The 21,658-nt window shown below is 44.7% G+C and overlaps 1 protein-coding gene across 2 annotated transcripts in view; it reads left to right on the top strand.

Moving 5' to 3' along the window:
• TMC2 (transmembrane channel like 2) overlaps positions 1–21,658 on the top strand; it is a 70,567-nt gene that overhangs the window by 13,539 nt on the left and 35,370 nt on the right. For both annotated transcript variants that reach the window (XM_085003392.1, XM_085003393.1), the window contains exons 4-7: positions 3,376–3,528; positions 11,372–11,462; positions 17,186–17,267; positions 17,624–17,730. In XM_085003392.1, coding sequence (XP_084859518.1) covers positions 3,376–3,528; positions 11,372–11,462; positions 17,186–17,267; positions 17,624–17,730 — 433 coding nt within the window. The remainder of the gene's footprint in view (positions 1–3,375; positions 3,529–11,371; positions 11,463–17,185; positions 17,268–17,623; positions 17,731–21,658) is intronic.

The following is a 21,658-nucleotide window of genomic DNA, read 5'->3' as shown; positions in this document are numbered from 1 at the left end:
AGGTGCAAGTGGAAGCTCTGAGCAGGGAGGTGACATGGTGGCAAGATGCAACAAGATCCCAGTTCTCCTGAATTTCAGCTTGTGACTCACCACAGCTCTTAAAGAGAGGCTGAGAGAAATTAACAAAACTGGATTAGGGAATCAGGGAGGGCTCAGGCACGCCATCCTCCCAATCTGACATGCGTCCTCCTCTGTGAAATGTGGCACTGATCTAGAAGACCTTCAAGGGTTCTACTAGCCCTGAAATTCTAGGATTTGGAGGTTTGAGGTTTAGAGGTTTACTTTTGTTCATCACCGTTGGCACAAGTGGGTTTGTGGATAGAGCCAGTTTATGGAATCAGCAAGTTGGGATCTTTAGTTCCATTCTTTGCTACCAGTTTTGATGGGACATCTCCTTCTTTTTGTTTCGCTTTTTCATTTTACGTTGCCTCACTTCTCAGGATATTTTACGCATCCCCATTGATAATGGACGGAGGTTTTTCAAACAGGTGGAGACAGCAGGATTATGGTGAAGAGCTGATGCTCCTCCCACCAGTTTCTTTTTTTTTTCTTCTTTTTTTGTCTTTTTGCCTTTTCTAGGGCCGCTTCCTGCAGCATAGGGAGGTTCCCAGGCTAGGGGTCTAATCGGAGCTGTAGACGCTGGCCTGCACCAGAGCCACAGCAATGCAGGATCCAAGTCATGTCTGCGACCTACACTACAGCTCACGGCAACACTGGATCCTTAACCCACTGAGCAAGGCAGGGATCGAACCCACAACCTCATGGTTCCTAGTCGGATTCGTTAACCACTGCGCCATGACGGGAATTCCCATCATCCCACTGGTTTCTAACAAACCCTCTTTGCCCACATCTTCACTCAGTGTTCCACTGTACACCACCAGCTTTACAGAGGGGAAACTGAGGCCCTCAAAAGGGGCCACTGGTTTCTTCCATCACCCATGCCAGCCATTCCTGTCTTAGTATAGGGTATTTATCTACTGCCTGGTTGTCCCTAGACATGAGCTAACAGAGCAAAAGATGCATGGTATCCTTAGCAACTTAGAGAGAACTTGAATGCATCATTGACGTGCCTGGGAATGTCCTGACCATTAGAGGGGGGCTGTCCTATCCTGTCTGGATGGTGGACACAAAGTAAGGGATACAAGTAAGTACTCATTTGTACCATGTTCGGCTGAGTGCCTGGCAGGGCAGAGAGAGATGAAAAATGCCCTGTCCTATTCCTCAGAAGTTGACAGTCTAGCAGGGGAGCTAAGACATAGGCATCAGCCATCATTAGACAAGGCGGAAAGCAGTATGTGTACAAAAGAAGAGTTCCCGCTGTGCCACAATGGGTTAATGATCCATGTTGCTGCAGCTGTGGCAGAGGTCACAGATGCGACTTGGATTTGATCCCTGGCGCCAGAATTTCCATATGCCATGGGGACATAAAAGGATAAATACGTAAAGAAGTCTGATGAAAAGGGCGTTGCTGGGGGCTGAGGCATTAGGGCTCCTCCCCGGAGAGGGTAAGCATTTCCGTGAGGCTTTGAAACACGAGTGGAGTTTGAACAAGCAGTGATTGAGTGCCTGTGCTCCCAGGCTGAGGGAACACCTTGTGCAAAGACTCAAAGGCAGAGATCCTGAGGTGTGCGTGAGGTGTGGCCCAAGTCCCTGCGAGATAAGCTTTCCAGAATTCAAAAGCTATTGCCCCCCACCTTTCCATCTCACTCCTCTGACCTGTCTTTGCTCCTTAGAACTTGCTTACAAACTAAACTTACAGAGGCTGCTGCAAACTGGGCTCTAAAACCTGCCATCAACCCAAGCCCACATCCTGATGTTTCCACTTGTAAAGCGTTAAGAAGGCTGCCCAGGCAGGACCCTTCTCCGGCCCCTCCCCACTCCCTGTCTGCTGATGCCACCTCACTGTTTTTATGAGTGAAGGAGGCTGTGAGCAGCACTGACAAGAATTTGGATTTTGTGGCAGCCGAGCCCATGGTCACCACACCCTCCAGCTGGAAGTTCCATGCAGCTCTGCTGTCCAATACAATGGCCATTAGCCACACGCTGGGCATTTGAGATGTGGTTGGTGTGACTGAGGAACTGAATGTTTAATTCAATTTAATTTTAATTTGCTGTCAATACCACTGAGTAAACACAAGAGTTAATGAGTTTTCTTAACTTGGACAGATGTAGTTTTGGTTATTTGTTTTTGTTTGTTTGTGAGGGGTTTTTTGTTTTGTTTTTTGTTTTGTTTTGTTTTGTTTTTGGCCCTGCCCACAGCATGCAGAAGTTTCTGGGCCAGGGATCGAACCTGTGCCACAGCAGTGATCCGAGCTACAGCTATGACAATGCCTGATCCTTAACCCGCTGCACCACAAGGGAACACCCAGATATAGTTTTGAAGTTGACTTAACGTTGAAATCAAAGCATTTCTTCTGGGAAAAAAAAGACTAATTTGTCAATGCAGACATGAAAGTCGAAGGAAAATGACATTCTGTTAATTGATTCATTTTTGAGAAAACTTTTAGTTATGTCTAAAACAACTTGGATATATGAATCTTACTCTTTCAACTAAATCTTATGAAATCCAAATACAGATTAAATATGTTCAATGAAAATTTCATGTCTGAATTATCACCCACAGGGAGTACAAGACGAACACCAGATTTTGAAGACAGTACAAAAGGAATATAAAATGTCTCATTAATACTTTTTACATTGATTACATGTTGAAATTACAATTTTTAATGTACTGAATTAAATGAAATGCATTACTAAAGTGAATTTTACTCCTGCCTTTTTTTTTTCTTTTTTTGTCTTTTTAGGGCTGCACCCGCGGCATATGGAGGTTCTCAGGCTAGGGGTCAAACTGGAGGTGTAGCCGCTGGCCTACACCACAGCCACAGCAATGCAGGATCCAAGCCATGTCTGCGACTGACACCACAGCTCATGGCAACACCGGATCCTTAACCCACTGATCGAGGCCAGGGATGGAAGCTGCAACCTCATGGATGCTAGTCAGATTCATTTCCACTTAGCCACGACGGGAACTCCTACCCATGACTTTTTAATATTTTAATATGGCTACTAGAAAATTTAAAATTGCAATACGTGGCTCACATTATATTTCTGTTGGGCAGCCCTGCGGGAGGGTTTACTCTGTGAGAAGGACTCAGAGAGATGGAGTTTGAAGGGACAGCCCTGGTGGTGCCCTGGGCTACAGGGCAGAGTAGGGGCCTCCTCTGCCAGGTGATGGGAGCTGCAGAGGTTCTGAGCAGAGCGGGCTTGTGGTCAGAGCTGGGAGTGTCTTGCTGTGGACTCCCTGCGTTCCACCGAGCACCCGCCCAGCCTCACCTCCTCCTCACTCTCCTTTACGCCACCCCTCCTCTGCTCCAGGTCGTCCTCCTTGGCCTCCGGCGCCTCCAATGGGGAGTCTCTGTCTGAGGAGGAACTGGCCCGGATTCTGGAGCAGGTGGAAGACAAGAAGAAGCTTATTGCTACCATGCGGAGCAAGCCCTGGCCCATGGCAAGGAAACTGAGGGAGCTCAGGTGAGCAGAGCTGGGCCTCTCCCCAGCCCGAAGGCTCAGCTCCCATGGGAGCATCTTTCAAGGGAGACTCACCCTCCCACCCTGTTTTGGTCCCCGGCCCCCAGCACAAGCACAGCGCAGAGAAACGGTGCCTTTAGAGCCACGACTGGCCATCAAGGGCCGATTGTTGGCACCAAGCAAGACCTGGCGGGAGACTTGGGGGATGGTGGCACTCTGGCCACGCCCACCCCTTCTGTCCCACGCCCCACCTCATCTGGTGGCTTCTGTGCCCCCCTCACAACCAAACAGACATGCCTTCCTCGGGGAGGTCATTCTATGACCCCAGATCTTGACAAATTCAGACCTCTTTTGTGTGCCTTAAGCACCAGAACCTCCCTGTGTCACATACTCACACTTACAGTGCGGAGAGCCAGGGGAGGGTCGCTCTCTCTCTCTCTCTCTCTCTCTCTCTCTTTTTTTTTTTTTTTTTTTTCTCTTTTTGCCTTTTCTAGGGCCACTCCCATGGCATATGGAGATTCCCAGGCTAGGGGTCTAATCGGAACTGTAACCGCCGGCCTACGCCAGAGCCACAGCAACGCGGGATCCAAGCCGCATCTGCCTACACCACAGCTCACGGTGTTGCGGAAACCGCAAAAACCGTGGCAACGGGAAGAGACAAACAGCACTCGGAGATATGGAAAAGCAAGGTTTATTCAGCACCGGTGCGGGCTCAGAGGAGTCACCTCCAGAGTCTGAGCACCAGGTCTTTGTTCTCAGTAACTTTTACACACCACAAGGTCTTGATTTTCCCATGTAAGCATCCCGGGCCTCCCCCATCCCCAAGCAGTGTTCCTCCCTAAGAGACTGAGCAAGCAAGGTTCCAGAAGCAGAACTGATAAGCAATGCTGGGTACCTGATTAGCAGGGCTGCTGGCTTGGACAGAGGGCACACAGTTGTTACATTATTACAAGAAGGGTGGTATAGTGATGAGCAAAGCTGGAAAGGCTTGTAGCTGCCTTCTTAGCCAAGGGGGGTTGTTCTTTAGTTAAAACTCCATTTCAACGGCAACGCTGGATCCTTAACCCACTGAGCAAGACCAGGGAGCAAACCTGCAACCTCATGGTTCCTAGTCAGATTCGTTAACCACTGAGCCAGGACGGGAACTCCCAAGGGGAGGGTCTGTCTTAGCTACACTCCTGTCCCCAGTGCCTAACACAGGGCCAGGCTTGCAGTGATGCTCCATGAATATTGTCTGGCCCCTGTGTCCCTGCCCTTAACCCCTATGTTCAGCTCAGCAGCTTTTCTCATTTCCACATGACAGGCTGGCACATCATGCATTTTCTAGCTCTTGAGTGTCTGCTAGAGTTTTGAGATAAAAGCAGGATATTTATACTTTAAAAATCTCAGCCAATATTACCATCTTGCTCCAAGTCCCACCTCAGTCTTTCTGCCGCAGGGTTGGGATGACACTCCCTTCTATAAAAAGCCATTTTCTGTGGCTCCTCTCACAGTTTCCTCATTGCTCAAGTCAAACACCTTACCCTTTATCACATGGAACAAATTTGGCAGCCGTATCTCCACATTCAGCCTGTCTGTGCCCAGGAGGCACAGCAGAGATGCTGGCTTCCCAAACAGGCTGCAGTCTCTGACAAGGTGTCTGATAGACACTGCCCTGCAAACTACTATGTTGTCTTCAATTGGCAGCAGGAAGAAACGCCTCCCCTTCAGGGCCTCCAGGACATTGCTGACCAACTTTCTGGAATTATGGAAATGTTCTAAATCTACACTAGTAGCCACCAGTCACATGTAGCTAGCAAGCACTTTAAAAGCAGTTCGTGCAACTGAGATACTGAATTTTTTTTTTCTTCCTTTTTTAGGTCTGCACCTGTGGCATATGGAGTTTCCCAGGCTAGGGGTCTAAATGGAGCTACAGCCACCAGCCTACACCACAGCCACAGCAATGCTAGATCTGAGCCAGGTCTGTGACACCGGATGGCAACGCCGGATCCTTAACCCAGTGAGCAAGGCCAGGGATCGAACCTGCAACCACATGGTTCCTAGTCAGATTTGTCTCTGCTGTGCAAAGACAAAGAGAACTCCTGAATTTTTAATTTATTTAAATTTGAGGCATCACAGGTGGCTGCTGGTGACAGCTGGGGCAGTAGGTACAGCTTCAGGCAGTGGGCTGTCTGCCTTCCCAGCTCCCTTTTCTGAGTCTCTTCTCCCTGCTCCCCCAGGGCCAAGTTCTTTCTCCTTCCATCTGTCACTCTAACAGAACCTCGCCCCCACTCAGGTATCATGGGAACACATCTTTTATTAACAGTGGAAAAAGAGCAAGCTCAATGCTTATGGAAATGAGATCTCCAGCTGACTGGAAGTCTCAGGGAGCATGAAAATCCCTGAGGGCCAGTCAGCTGCCCAAGAAGGCTGCATCTCCTCCAGGCCTGCGGGGCAGATTCTGCTCTCAGTGGGGGTGGGAAGAGGCTAAGGCCTGAGAAGCTGCAAAGATTCTTGTCTCTTTCACTGGAGCAGCTCTCCCTGACAAATGGTCATCTCTGCACTCCAGGCCTCCCTCCTTCCTCTTCCCTCTTGCAGGACTCCTTAATCGAGACTCAAGACCCAGGCTCTCTGCCTCTGGGTCTCCACTCCAGCAGTGCCTCAGCCAGCCCACCCAGCTAGCACCATGCGAGACTCAGGCCACAGGTCCCCTCTGCGGGGAAGTCCCCATCGCCCCTCCCTGCCTTCAGGCTGAGTTAGTTACTGCCTCTTGATCCCCATGGCGCTGTCCCTCACTTGACTGAGGCTCTGGTTTGCAGAGCTGTGTCTTATTCATCTTTTAATATTCTTTCTTTTTTTCATAGATTGCCAGCATTTGCTGAGTGCTCCCTAGGTGCCAGAAGCTGTTCTGGGTGCTATATGTGCAACAACTCATTTAACCCTCATAACCACCCTGTGATGTGGGTACGGTTGTTATCGCCCCCATTTCACTGATGAGCAAACTGAGACATAGAGCAATCTAGTAAATTGTCCAAGGTCACATAGTGAGTTAAGTGGCCTGGTCAGAATTTGAATTCTGGAATTCTCGCTCCAGAACCTTCACTGTTTTTTTGTTTTTTTTTTTTTTTTTTCCTGTCTAGTTAGGGCCACACCCACAGCATATGGAGGTTCCCAGGTGCCTATGCCACAGCCACAGCCACAGCCACATCAGATCCAAGCTGCGTCTGCGACCTACACCACAGCTCGCAGGAACACTGGATCCCTAACCCCCTGGGCGAGGCCAGGGATCAAACCCACAACCTCATGGTTCCTATTCAGATTCGTTTCTGCTGCACCACAAGGGGAACTCCCAGAATCTGCACTCTTAAATTATAATTGCCTCTCCAGAATTACTAGACATTCTAGAATATGCCCCTTTGCCTCCTGTATGACTTCTTGTGGCAGTAAAGTCTTCAACTGCAGATCTGCAGGTAGCACCCCCAGACTACATCTTTTTTACAAGCAATGATATAGGGACCCCCAGTCTCCAGACCACTCAGACAGCTGGCTGACCTCAGCCTAGTTGTTGCAGACAATCAAAGAAGGATAGCAAGCCATAAAGAGTGACAGCAGGGAATGGGGGCATGCCTGCATTCACCCCTATTATATCTGGGTGGCTTTGGCAGACTATTCAATTCCCCTCAGGCTGACTTCCTTCCCCTAGCCTCTCTGAGCCTCACATCCCTTATTTGTAAAGTAGGAATAACAATATTTCCTTTGAAGAGCTGTTCTGACAAATTCTAAATATTTAAGTACCCAGCATATAATATGCAATTTATAAGTAGTAGTTATTGCTATGACTAAAGCTTGAACATTTTTTGTGCCAGACCCTTGGCTGAACCCTGAGCGATGAGGATGGGGAACAAAGATGCATCAGTGAAGACATGATTCATATGCATCATGAATAATGACACAAGGCAGGCTGTGATGTGGGCGAAAGAGCTTCTAGCTCCCATGAGTCAGGGATGTTTGCTTTAATCATAGAATCAATCAGGCGAGTCCCTCAGCTCTGTCAGAAACTTGATGTGTTAGAAAATTACCCAAAGTGCTTGCTCTCTTCAGAGAGCCCTGAAGAATTCCACTTCCAAGAAGATGGGGGAGACACACATCTCCAGTCTTCCCACTGAGTACCCCTAAAACCCTGGATGAATGTAAAGCAAACGTAAGAGATTCCAGAAGCTGGGGAGAAGAGGGCAGACTGGCCAAAGACCAAAGGGCCAAATGAATGACAGGGCATTGGGTTCTAGGTTTCCTTTTGGCCTGGGTATCCGGAGTGGATATTGGAGAAGCTGGCAGCTGTGAAACACCAACAGACACAGATAAAAACATGTCTAGAAAAGTCTGTAAGGACCAAAGATCAAGAAAGGGACAGCCTTACAAGACAAAAAACTTGTAGACTGTAGCAACCCTGCTCCAGCCTACCACCACAAACAAAAGAGCAGCCCTAGCCCCACCCCAGCAGCAAAAGTCAGGTAGTAAGGCCTTCATTTCCTTTCCTGCCAGGCCTTATAACATTGTGCCCCCAGTTCCTCCACTAGGTATCGGAGAAGGCCAAATGGGAGCAGGGACTTTCATCCCCATTGGATAGTAAGGAGGCCTCCTTCTCCCCATGATGTCCGGGGAGGCCACATGGGGAGTCTGGACATTCACCACCACCTGGCAGTAATAAGGTGTCCCTTTGAGCCAAAATGATATGAGTGGCAGCCTGGTGGGAGCCTGAATGCCTATCCTTGCTCAGCAGTAAAAGGAGCTCTGGCCCAGTCCCAGGTCTCAAAGGAGGCCAAGTGAATAATCTAGACTTCCACCTACAGGTAACCAGGCAGCATCCCCCTTCACCTGTAGGAGCAGTGTCAGATGAGGTCTGCTAAACATAAGGTTTAAATAAGATCCAGGGCCTCATAACATAATATGTCAAATATCCAGAATTCACTTGAAAAACTCACTTATCGTACCAAGAACCAGGAAGTTCTCAAACTGAATGATAAAAGAGGCTAACATCCAGATGACGTAGTTGTTAGAATTATCTGACAAAGCTTTTAAAGAAACCGTCATAAAAAATGTTTCAGTGAGCAATTATGAACACACAGAACAAATGAAGAAATAAAAAGTCTCAGAAAATGAAAGGAAGAAATAAAGAAGAAAAACCTAAAATTTTGATAGTAAAAATATGGTAACTAAAATTTTTTTTAAAAACTTAATGAATAGGTTCAACAACAAAATGGAGGAAACAGAGTAGAGAATCAGTGAAGGTGTAGGTAGAACAAGACAAATTACCCAGAGAGAAAACAGTCGAGAGAAAAGTGAACAGAGCCTCAGGGACATGTAGGACTATAATCAATGATCTAATGTTAGTGTCGCCTCCAAACCTCTTGTCCTAGATTTGAAAGAAAAAAAAGGAGCCTCTGAAGAAGAGGAGAAAGAAGGTGGGGCTGAAAAAGTCTTCAAAGTTATAATGACTGAAAATTTCTTGCAAAACGTACAGATTCAAGAAGCTAAACAAAACCCAAATAGGATAAATCCAAAATCATCCATGTCAATACACATCATGGTCAAACTTCTGAATACTTATAAGCAGTCAGAGAGAAACAATGCATTACTATAGAGGAAAAACAATTAGAATGGCAGCAAATCTCTCATCAGAAACCCTGGAGGATAAAAGAAGGAGACAAAATTCTTTAAGTGCTAAATGAAAAACACAGATTTCATGAAAACGTGCTTAGGTGCCTTGGAGTCTTTAATCATGGATAACTCATTGCCAGGACATGTCCTGCTTAGGGGAGAGATGGAGGCTGATCCCATTCAGATGGCTTAATCCCACACAGCCCTGCTTTTGACCCTGGACTCAAGAGCTAGACAGTTGGCTTCGTTAACACTGGGACATCCTTGAAACATCCTAATAGCACCAGTCTTGGGTTTAACCCCAGGTTAGAATGTGATGTTGATAGGTATCAATTGCCTGCACCTGTACTTTGGAGGTGGTGTAGGTATTGTGAGGCCAGCAGAGGAGGTGTAACAAGGGCGGCCAGACACACAGCTCCACGGGTCTTCTTCCATCTACCCTGAGATGGACTTCATTCTTGATCTGCTTGAGTGGGTCTATCCAGTGGTTGCTGATACACTGGTTGATGGTGGGGGTGGGGGTGGGAGGGGGAAGCCCAATTTGGGGCACTTGCTGATTTCTATACTCCCTCCATGGCCAAGTTCAAACTATCAACAGTTTAACAAGGGGTTGCCCAAGTTCCTAAATATTTAGCAATCCATTCTTAGCAGCTAGCCTTCACCAGCTCCAGAACCCCATCCAGGATGTTTAATAGACATATTCATCTATGTGTTTCTCATCCCCTCTTCCCTGGATGTTCACTGACCCATCCAGTGTTCATGCGCTCCACAAATCTTTTTTTTTTTTTTTTGCTTTTTAGGACCGTACCCAGGGCATATGGAGGTTCCCAGACTAGGGGTCGAATTGGAGCTGCAGTTGCCAGCCTGCCCCACAACCACAGCAATGTGGGATCTGAGCCCCGTCTTTGACCTACACCACAGCTTATGGCAACGCCAGATCCTTAAGCTACTAAGCGAGGCCAGGGATCGAACCCACATCCTCATGGATACTAGTCAGATTCAACCATGCTGGCTGGTTTCTCTGCTCAGGGTCTCACCAGAATAAAATCAAGGTATTGGCAGGGCTTCAGTTCCCTCCCACCTGGGATTTGAGGTCGTCTTCCAGGCTTGCTGGCTTTTGACAGTTAGTTTTCTTCTCTTGCTTTCCATGTGGCATCCTCCAGAGGGGCCCCAGCAACAGAGGGTGGAGAATTCTCTTTCTTCTAATTTCCCTGATTACCCCTTTTGCCACATCTCTTTCAGACTCTTCTGCTTCCTCTTCTTTTTTAAGGGCTTATGTGATTACAATGATCCAAATATCCAGGAAAATCTCCGCATTTCAAAGTCAATAATATTGGAGGTCTTGTTGTGGCTCAGTGGTAATGAACCTGACCAGTATCTCTGAGGATGCAGGTTCAATCCCTGACCTCTCTCAATGGGTTAAGGATCTGGCATTCCCTTGAACTGTGGTGTAGGTCACAGACTCGGCTGGGATCCTGAGTTGCTATGACTGAGGCTAGGCTGGCATCTACAGTTTCAATTCGACCCCTAGCCTGGGAACTTCCATATGCTGTGGGTGTGGCCCTAAAAAGCAAATGATAATAATAAAGTCATTAATTTCTTTTTCTCTCTGTTTAGGGCCATACCTGCAGCACATGGAAGTTCCCAGGCTAGGGGTCGAATCGGAACTGCAGCTGCCAGCCTATGCCCCAGCCACAGCAAATCCAGATCTGAAGCGCATCTTTGACCTACACCACAGCTCATGGCAACGCCAGATCCTTAACTCAGGATCAAACCTGTGTCCTCAAGGATCCTAGTTGGGTTGTTAGCACTGAGCCATGATGGGAACTCCTAAAGTCATTCATCATAATTACATTGGAAAAGTCCCTTTTGCTGTTTGCGAGCGTACCACCAGGGGGCAAAGGTCATGGGACCCAGCATTCTGCCTTCACTTGCCTACTATGCACCAATTCTTGGCGTTCGAGCAACTTCAGTGGGCAAAACAGAGAAAAATGCCCAGCCTTCATGGAATTTATATCCTAGCCAAGAATATAAAACATTTAAGTCTTGTTATACAGCAGGAACTGGCACAAGAGAGGAAATCAACTATAATTTTAAAAATGAAAAAATAAAATGCTGAAGCCTTTCAGCCACATATACACCCTTATAGTTGAGATTTCTTTCTCTTGGGTGTTAATTGAATCCCTGCCTTTTCTCCCCCACTAACCAGGGAAGCCCAGGAATTTGTGGAGAAGTATGAAGGAGCCTTGGGAAAGGGGAAAGGCAAGCGACTCTACGCCTATAGGATGCTGATGGCTAAGGTGTGTGGTGCAGAGGCTGCGAACCTGTGGAAGGACTTCGCTCCTGCATCTGGGTGACCATGGCAGGTGCCTGCCCAGCTTCACCGTTTGTGTCCAGATTCCCCATAATCCTGAGCGTGAGGTCCCGTCAACCATCCTGATTTATCCAGGAATGGAAACCAGATGTATCCTGTCCATTTCTCTCAACGTCTCTGTGGGAGTTTCAGTAACCTTGAGACTTTTTCCCTCTGAAGAACCAAACTCAGAGAATTAATAAGTCCACTCAGGTCTTATTTGCCAAACTCCCAAATCAAGATTCATCTTTGATTTGGTGGAGACCCGGAAGGGTCATGGTGTAACCAGGTCTCACAGGAGATAAAGAGTGGTATCAACGGGGTGTCAGGGGCAGCTCTGCTTTGTTGAGTTATATTATAGTCTTGGCTTCTGCTTCAGGCTACGGTAATGTACTCTGACTGGATATTTAATGTGGAACTTATTGAAGTAGCCTTCCTTTACCTACTGATTTGAAAAACTATCATTTTCATTCACTTAATTGTTATACGGGGACTTTTTTGGAGCGTTTATTTGAACTTATCATTTCAGATATTGATTAATTCTGATGCCTCATAGGGCTTTTTTTTTTTTTTTTTAACCTTTGTTTCTCCAAAATGTCTTGGCCAGTCTTGCCTGTGTTTCCACATGCATTTTGTTTTGTTTTGTTTGTATTCTTTTTTTCCATAGGCATTTTTTTGACCACAACCATGGCATTTGGAAGTTCCCAGGACAGAGATCAAACCCACCCCACAGCAGTGAACTGTAACAACACCAGATCCTTAACCCTCTAGGCCACCAAGGAACTGCTACATATGCATTATTTTTTAGTATTTATTTATTTATTTTTGTCTTCTGTCTTTTTAGGGCCACACCCACGGCATATGGAGGTTCCCAGGCGAGGGATCTAATCAGAGCTATAACCAGATCCTCAACCCACTGAGCAAGGCCAGGGATCGAACCCGCAAAATCGTGGTTCCTAGTCAGATTCGTTTCTGCTGCACCAAAACGGGAACTCCTGCATTATTTTTTAATTTCTTTGCTGAGTTCCAGTATAGCCCACTGAGATTTTAATTGGAAATTTTCAAAAACCCTTGATTTAATTTGGGAAAATTTATTTATGCAATGTTTAGTCTTTACATCTAAGAATACCATACATTTCTCAAGCCTTATTTTTACATCCTTCAGCAAAGTTTGTTTTTTTGTTTGTTTGATTGTTTGTTTTGTTTTTGTCTTTTTGCCTTTTCTAGGGCCCCTTCCCGAGGCATATGGAGGTTCCCAGGCTAGAGGTCTAATCGGAGCTGTAGCCACTGGCCTACACCAGAGCCACAGCAACGCGGAATCCGAGCCTTGTCTGCGACCTACACAACAGCTCACAGCAATGCCAGATCCTTAACCCACTGAGCAAGGCCAGGGATCAAACCTGCAACCTCATGGTTCCTAGTCAGATTTGTTAACCACTGCGTCACGACGGGAACTCCTGTTATTTTCTTCATACAGGTATTTTCCATATCATATGGTATTTCTACAAAATTTATGTTTGGGTTGTTTTTGTGAATGGAAGAATTTTTCCATTTATTGAATAACTAGATATTGCTGGTTTGTGGGAAAACTGCATGTTAATTTTTTCCTTCTGCTTCCCTTGTTGTCCTCCTGTATTAGCTCTAATCATTTTCTCTGATTATTTATATAAATATGTTTTCCTTAGTTCTTTTGAATCATTCCTATCCTAATGTGCAGGTTAGCAATCCCAGAACAATTTTAACTGATGATGCTGATCATAGATGTCTTTGCTTTTCCATCACTGTAATGAGAACAACTGGTGTTTCACATTACATTGATGGGAGCCGTTGCCTTGAAATAGATTTTCTTTCTCACACTAATAAATTATCCTTTTAGTTCTAGTTTCATAAGATTTCCTTTTTTTTTTTTTGTCTTTTTGCCTTTTCTAGGGCCGCTTCCTCGGCATATGGAGATTCCCAGGCTAGGGGTCTAATCGGAACTGTAGCCACCGGCCTACGCCAGAGCCACAGCAACACAGGATCCGAGCCACGTCTGCAACCTACACCACAGCTCAGGGCAACGCCAGATCCTTAACCCGCTGAGCGAGGCCAGGGGTGGAACCTGCAACCTCATGGTTCCTAGTCGGATTCGTTAACCACTGAGCCACAATGGGAACTCCAAGATTTTCATATGTTTTAACAGAAAATTGCATATAGGTAATCCCATAATATTTGAAATTACATTTTATATATCCTGCATTTGAATCTTTTTTATTCCTAATATTTTTTCTTCCTTTTCAGTTATAGTTGCCTAAAAACTATCTAAGAGTCATTTATTAATTTTTTTTTTTTTTGGTCTTTTTGCTATTTTTGGGGCCGCTCCCGCGGCATATGGAGGTTCCCAGGCTAGGGGTCCAATCGGAGCTGTAGCCACCGGCCTACGCCAGAGCCACAGCAACGCGGGATCTGAGCCGCGTCTGCAACCTACACCACAGCTCACGGCAACGCCGGATCGTTAACCCACTGAGCAAGGGCAGGGACCGAACCCGCAACCTCATGGTTCCTAGTCGGATTCGTTAACCACTGCGCCACGACGGGAACTCCCTGAACTGTAACTCTTGGTTGCGGAGTTGCCAAGCCTGCTTCTCTAGGCTTCCCCTTCCCAGTGATTCACTGGGTTAACTAATATCTTTTTCTTTTTATTAATTTTATCTGAAAACCATTTACCCTTTAATGACTACACACTCAGAACTTTTATTCCCATCTGAGGAATGTGTTCTTCCAATATATCTGATAAATGATCTCTTCAATCATATTTCTTTCTTTTCTTCTCTTTTTTGCTATTTTAGGGCCGCACTCATGGCATATGGGAGTTCCCAGGCCGAGGTAGAATGAGAGCTACAGCTGCCGGCCTACAGCACAGCCACAGCAGCACAAGGATCCGGGCCTCGTCTGTGACCTACACCACAGCTCACGGCAACACTGGAGCCCTGACCCACTGAACGAGGCCAGGGATTGAGCCCGCCTCCTCATGGATCCTAGTTGGGTTCATTAACCGCTGAGCATGACGGGAACTCCCTATTCAATCATATTTCTGTTTAAACAGTTCTAGCTTCTTCATTAGGAAAATGATGGCTGTCAACCCTCGTTCTTTGTATTTATTTTCCCTCATTGTTTTTAATTCTTTGCTTTCTCTCTCAGAATTCTCAGAAATTTCTTAAGTTTATTCTCAATATCATCGAATCAGTTTTCTTCTGTCTCAATTAAAGTATGTTTATTTTCATTCAATTACTGATCTTTTAGCAACCTTATAATCAATCCTTCCATACTTCATCTGTATTCTTTTTTAAATTTTTAATTGCTATCTTTTACTCTAGAAGCCATATTTCTTGGATCCTGTTAAGAAGGCTGAACCATTTCTCAAAATTTCATTCTGTATCCTAGAGGAGATGCTTTCCAACAATTTCAAAGAACGGTGTCCTTGTTCTGCCATACTATTTTTCAGGCTTCACTGGTTGTTTTTAGTGGGTCAAATTCAGATATCATCCACAGACAGGATGTGCCTGTGTCTTATTCAACCACTATTTAGAATCTTTTTTTCTACAGATAGCTGAAGAGTAAGATGGCATGCTCAGCTAGGGACCCTGTCCCAGGCAGTAGCTACCACCTCACACAGCTCTGAAGAAGAAAGTTGGGGTCTTCTGCCCATGCCCAAATTCTCTCTCTCTCTCCTTTTTTTTTTTTTTTTTTTTTTTTTGGCTCCACCTGCAACATGTGAAAGTTCTCAGGCCAGGGGTCAAACTTGCAGCACAGCGATCTGAGCCACTGCAGTGATAAGGCCAAATCCTTAACCTGCTGCACCACCAAAGAACTCCCCAAGTTCAGTTTTATGATTCTCTAGGATGAGAACTTCAAGGCAGAGCTTCTCCCAGGCCTCTCTCTTTCTGCCCGCCCCCCTCCTCTAGGCATCCCTTTTCAGACTGAGATGCCCATAGCCTTGAGGAGCTGTCAAGTGGTTGCCAGGTGACCAACTGGTAGGCCATGTCTTCAGGGGCCTCACTTGCAACATGCATTACTCCACTGGTCCTCAGCCTTGTAAGCTTGTATTTTATACTGATTTTATCAGAACCTTGACAGGGGATCTGTCTCTTGGGGGAGGGCTAACATTAATAAAGCTTATTAAGTCTGACATACAAAACCAGATACTGGATTATTCATTTACAAGGAGAAATAACTGATGCAAGAACTGAAAAATTTGAAGTCCACATCAACAGTGCCTTTTATTTTTGAAGATAGTAGATTTCATGGTATGGGAAGGTAGACCACAATCTCAATTCCAGTCTCTTAATTTGCAATGAAAAAAATCACTGCCGTAGAAACCAAAATACCCATAGCCCAGGTGACGGGCAAGTGCTTTCCTTATAGACAGATCTACGTAAGAAGCCCAATAAGCCAAAGATGGTTCTTGAGCCCAGAATCAGAACTAGGGAAGGTTGAGGAAGCAATGGGGCTGGAGTGCCCAGTGTCCACTATCCACCATTCCCCACATCCCTTCCTGTCTTAGGGATATTTTTGCCATTATTATCTACCTGTCTTTTGCTTACAGACCTCTCTTCTCCTTAGCGTCTGCGAGCAGCTCCCTCTGCTGACAGGTGGTTTCTTTTCTTATACAGAAATTATCCAATAACAGTATAGTCAAAGCTTTCGGGTCTGGAAATCCGTCTGATTCTTTCAGATAAATTTTCCCTTTTATCCTTTAATGAGTTTACAAGGGAAAATCTCATTTCCTTTCTGAACAAGTTGATTTGAGACCTTTGTAAGATTAGAAACTGATTTTGGATCTTCTCTCTATTTCTTCCCTGTGTGCTATTTTCTATGAGGTTATTTTTTTTTTTTTCCAAATGGATTTATTTCCAGGGAATGGGGCTGTTAGAAAGGAGCCCCTTTTAAAACTTAGGCAAAATTTCTCCCAGACAACAGACAGATACTACTCGGGTTTCTGATTGATACAAACTGAGTGTTGGAGCTGGAACAGACCATGGAAAGGGGCATAATGCCTCTTTTTTTTTTTTGGCTGCACTTGCAGCATACAGAAGTTCCCAGACCAGAGATCAAACTCAAGCCACAGGAGTAACCAGAGCCACATATGTGACAAACCTGGAATCTTAACCCTCTGAGCCACCAGGGAACTCCAGGGGCTGTTGTTTCACTAGGAGAAGGATGAGAAGCCATAAGGTGAGATCTCTTTACCACTTCCCCCAGGCTTATAGTTTAGCAACAATTTCTATCAGATTAAGGTCCTTGGCTGTCTGCCAAAGCTGGGTGTGAGCATTGTGAAATTTCTTTTTTCTCTTGAATTTTTGGTTGAAGAAGAAGGAAGTTATATCAGAAGTTAAGCCCCCCCACCCACACTCCAAGTCAGAAACTCTAGACAGAATTTCTAAGTTTGTGTATAAATCATGCAAGGTGTGTTGCCCTGGCTTCTGCCTCACTCCCACCTGACTTTGGAAGGTGAAGATGTAAGCATCCCTCCACCTCTGGCAGCCTGGGCTCAGCGGCTCCAAGATGGCAGCCTCACCCACATGCCAACCCCATGTTGATGCGTCAGCATCTTCGAGCACCTCTGTCCTGCCCCTCCAGACCCTGAGGCAGCATGGTAATGATCTGAGGGTGTTGCCTGTTTACTTTCAGAAATGGGTCAAGTTTAAAAGAGACTTTGATAATTTCAAGACTCAATGCATTCCCTGGGAAATGAAGATCAAGGACATTGAAAGTGAGTATTCTGGTATCATTGTTTTTAGTTGCTTTGATGAAGGGTTTTCCAAGGTTTGGGACTGTGTTCCTGACCAGCTGATCAGATTATTTCATAGATTCTGTGGTATTAGAAAAAAGAATGGGCTTTGGACTTGTCAGACCAAAATTCAAATGGTGCTTCTTCACTTTCTGATTGCAGGAACTTAGGCAGATCAGTTACGCCCACAGAACCTCAGGTTATTTATCTGGAAAGAGAAAAAACATGTGTGTTCCCCAAAGTGGTGTGAAAATTGAATCCATCCTTCACATGAAGAGCTAGGCAGTGTTCACTCATCCTCCTCCTGCAACTCACATCCAGCATCTTTCTCCCTTCAGGTCACTTTGGTTCTTCGGTGGCTTCGTATTTCATCTTTCTCCGTTGGATGTATGGCGTTAACCTCGTCCTTTTTGGCTTAATATTTGGTCTAGTCATAATCCCAGAGGTGAGAAAAGAACTGCCTATTCAGATCGTGTTGAAGCTTATCATGACTGCCACTTTCAATCATATGAATCAAATACTCTATTTGACAAAGAATCCATCATTCACTTTACTTTTTATTTAATTTTATTGGCGTATAGTTGACTTACAATGTTGTTTTAGTTTCAGGTGTATAATCAGTCATAACATGTAAATATCCATTCTTTTTCCCATATATGTTATTACAAACTATTGAGTAGATTTTCCTATGCTATACAGTAGCTTCTCACAATCATCTATTTTATAGAGTAGTATATATATGTTATTCCTACCTCTCATTTCTTCCCTCCCCTCAATGGTTATAATAACCATAAGATTGGTTTTGAAATCTGTTTCTGTTTTATAAATAAGTTTTGTGTTATTTTTTTATTAGATTCCACATATAAGTGATATCATATGATATTTATTCTTCTCCCTCTGTCTTACTTTATTCAGTATGATAATCTCTGGGTCCTTCCATGTTGCTGCAAATGCCATTATTTCATTCTTTTTTATGGCTTAATAATATTCCATTGTATATAGGTACCATATCTTCTTCATTCATCTGTTGATTGGACATTTAAATTGCTTCCAAGTCTTGGCTATTGTAAATAGTGCTGCAAAGAACATTGGAGTACATGTATCTTTTCAAATTATGGTTTTCTCCAGATATATGCCCAGGAGTGGGAATTCTGGATCATATGGTAACTATATTTTTGGGTTTTTTAAAGGAACCTCCATACCGTTTTCCATATTGGTTGCACCAATTTACATTCCCACTTTTCTCCCCACCCTCTCTAGCATTTATTCTTTGTAGACTCCTTGATGATGGTCATTCTGATGGTATGAGGTGATTCCTCATTGCAGTTTGACTCTAGTAACTAGTGATGCTGAGCATCTTTTCATATGTTTTTTGGCCATCTGTATGTCTTCTTTGGAGAAATGTCTATTTAGATCTGCCAACATCATTCATTTTCAATTCTATGCTCATATCAATTGCCCAGATAGCCCCATACAAAGAATGGAACCAAAATACTTGCATTTCTGAATTAACAGGTTAAACCCTACATTTTTCTACCTTTCATTTTACTTTAGTGGAAAATTAATATCTCAGTGAGGTTTTTATCTTTTACAAGAAAAAGAGAGAGAGATAGAATGTATTGAATCATATTTTATTACCCCAAAGAAACCTTGCAATTGAATAGCAATCCTCACTATTTTCCCAGATATAATTTTTATTACAGATGTAGGTAGATCCTTACCTACAGATGAGTAATTGAGAGACAAAAAAGGAACCAGTCACTTGTGCAAATTTCCACAGCAAATTTGTGGTGAATGAGATCTTAGGTTTTCAGAGAAACGGCTTGTGATCCACTAACACTTAGCACAGTAATGTCTACAGTCCTGCCTGGACCATTTGGCTGGTGCTGGGTACACAGGTGGATTTACCTCAACAGCTTATAGGATAATGATGTTTTTGCATTTAGTATTTTTTCCTTCCAGGTTTATTAATTGGCTCTATGATCCACTACTTTATTACAAACAGTTCGGTGAGAATATTAGAGTCAATTCTCTCAAAGATCCTTGGGAATCTTCCCTGAACATCTGTTTTTCATGAAATTAAAATAATTCCACAGAGGGAGTTCCCACTGTGGCTCAGTGGAAACGAACCCAACAAGCATCCAAGAGGATGTGTGTTCGATCCCTGGCCTCTCTCATTGGATCGGGGATCCTGCGTTGCTGTGGCTGTGGTGTCGGCCAGCAGTTGCAGCTCTGATTCAACCTCTGGCCTGGGAACTTCCATATGTCATGGGTGTGGCCCTAAAAAGAAAAAAAAAAAAGACTTCCACAGAATGTGAATTAAATCAGATTAGTTAGAAGAGATTGTGGGTACTATTATAATAATACTTGGTAGCCAAGGAGTCTTCTTCCCTTTTTGAATCAGTGTGCTTTATTTTTGCTTTTTTTAAGGCCCCACCTGCAGCATATGAAAGTTCCCAGGCTAGAAGTCAAATCAGAGTTGCAGCTCAGGCCTACGCCGCAGCCATGACAACACTGGATCCGAGCTGCATCGCCACCTACGCCACAGCTTGCAGCAGTGCTGGATCCTTAACCCACTGAGTGAGGGCAGGACTCAAACCCACATCCTCATGGAGACTATGCTGCGTTCTTGACCCACCAAGCCACATGGGAACTTCCCAAGATGCCTTCTTATTTAAAATAATGGAAAATTGGCTTCATGGGAATCTGACACATCCAAATTCACTGCAAATAGAGTGGAGGAGGTGACCTATTCATCAAAGACACAAATAACTTCAGAGCCCAAACATTTTAAGCCTAAGCCTGATGATCAGCTATTCCCATGGCTTACAGATGTCTTAAGGATAACCACAATGAGGAGTTCCCGTCGTGGCACAGTGGTTAACGAATCCGACTAGGAACCATGAGGCTGCGGGTTCGATCCCTGGCCTTGCTCAGTGGGTTAAGGATCTGGTGTTGCCGTGAGCTGTGGTGTAGGTCGCAGACGCAGCTCGGATCCCACATTGCTGAGGTTCTGGCGTAGGCCAGTGGCTACAGCTCCAATTGGACCCCTAGCCTGGGAATCTCCATATGCCACAGGAGCGGCCCTAGAAAAGGCAAAAAAGACAACAAACAAACAAGGATAATCACAATGAATCAGAGGGTTGGGGAATAAGAATATTAGAAGTGCTCAAATGTTAGGCAACTGGAACAGAATTTCTTCTCATATTCATCTTCCTTTGCCACATATCCGTGATAAATGTTAATGGAGTCAGATAGCTCTGATTGCTGGGATGAAACTTGTTCAGCTTTGATGACAGTTGCCTGCAGAGCCACAAACACCTACATGATCCCAGGGGAGCCCTCAGTTATGCCGAGGAGCTGGCTCTGAGGGCCCCACTAGATGATGAGTTCATGTACTTTTTGTCTTAACACTGACTGCATGTGAAAATCACTTGGGGAGTTTTTAAAAAATACTAGGTCCAATCAGTTGGAACTGAAACTCTGAAAATGTAGTTCTGGCATCCTTATTTTACTTTTTAATTTTTTTTTAAATTTTAAAATTAGGAAGTTCCCATTTTGGCTCAGCAGTAATGAGCTTCAGTATCCATGAGGTTGCAGGTTCGATCCCTGGCCTCCCTCGGTGAGTTTAGGATCCGGCGTTGCCGTGAGCTGTGGGTTAGGTCACAGACGTGGCTCAGATCCCACATTCCTGTGGCGGTGGTATGGGCTGGCAGCTGTAGCTCCGATTAGACCCCTAGCCTGGGAACTTCCATATGCCACAGGGTGTGGCCCTAAAAAGAAAAGAAGTTTTTTTAAAGTATAGTTGATTTAAATGTTCTGTCAATTTCTGCTGTGTGGGATCCCTATCTTATTTTATTTTTATTTTATTTTATTTTTTGCTTTTTAGGGCCACACCTGTGGCATATGGAAGTTTCCAGGCTAGGGGTTGGATCATAGCTGCAACTGCTGGCCTACACCACGGCCACAGCCGCAGCCACAGCAACACCAGATCTGAGCCACATCTTCAACTTACACCACAGCTCACAGCAATGCTGGATCCTTAATCCACTGAGCAAGGCCAGGGATCGAACCCAAGTCCTCATGGATACTAGTCAGGTTTGTTACCGCTGAGCCATGGCGGGAGCTCCCAACAATAGGGGATTTTTTAGGTAAGTTTATGGAACATACATGTGATTAGAAATTTAAGTCATTTTATTTTGAAAAAATCATATGCCATAGGGTATTGGTCATAAAATAATATTAAGCTAACTAACCAAGCTAAAACATATATAAAACACAGGAACAATGAAAAGAAATATATGACTGTCTAATAGTCATTTTCTTTATGATGTAAAAGTGACGGGTACATTTTTAAACACTTCTCTGTATGT

Source organism: Sus scrofa, chromosome 17 (genome assembly GCF_054392235.1).
Source record: "Sus scrofa isolate SSC_HxYL_T2T_F1_AM1 chromosome 17, Sscrofa_HxYL_maternal_Yorkshire_Landrace_v2.0, whole genome shotgun sequence".
In the NCBI taxonomy this organism is placed as follows: domain Eukaryota; kingdom Metazoa; phylum Chordata; class Mammalia; order Artiodactyla; family Suidae; genus Sus; species Sus scrofa.
The sequence above is the reverse complement of the archived record's forward strand: the minus strand, read 5'-3'. Positions and strand labels throughout refer to the sequence as shown.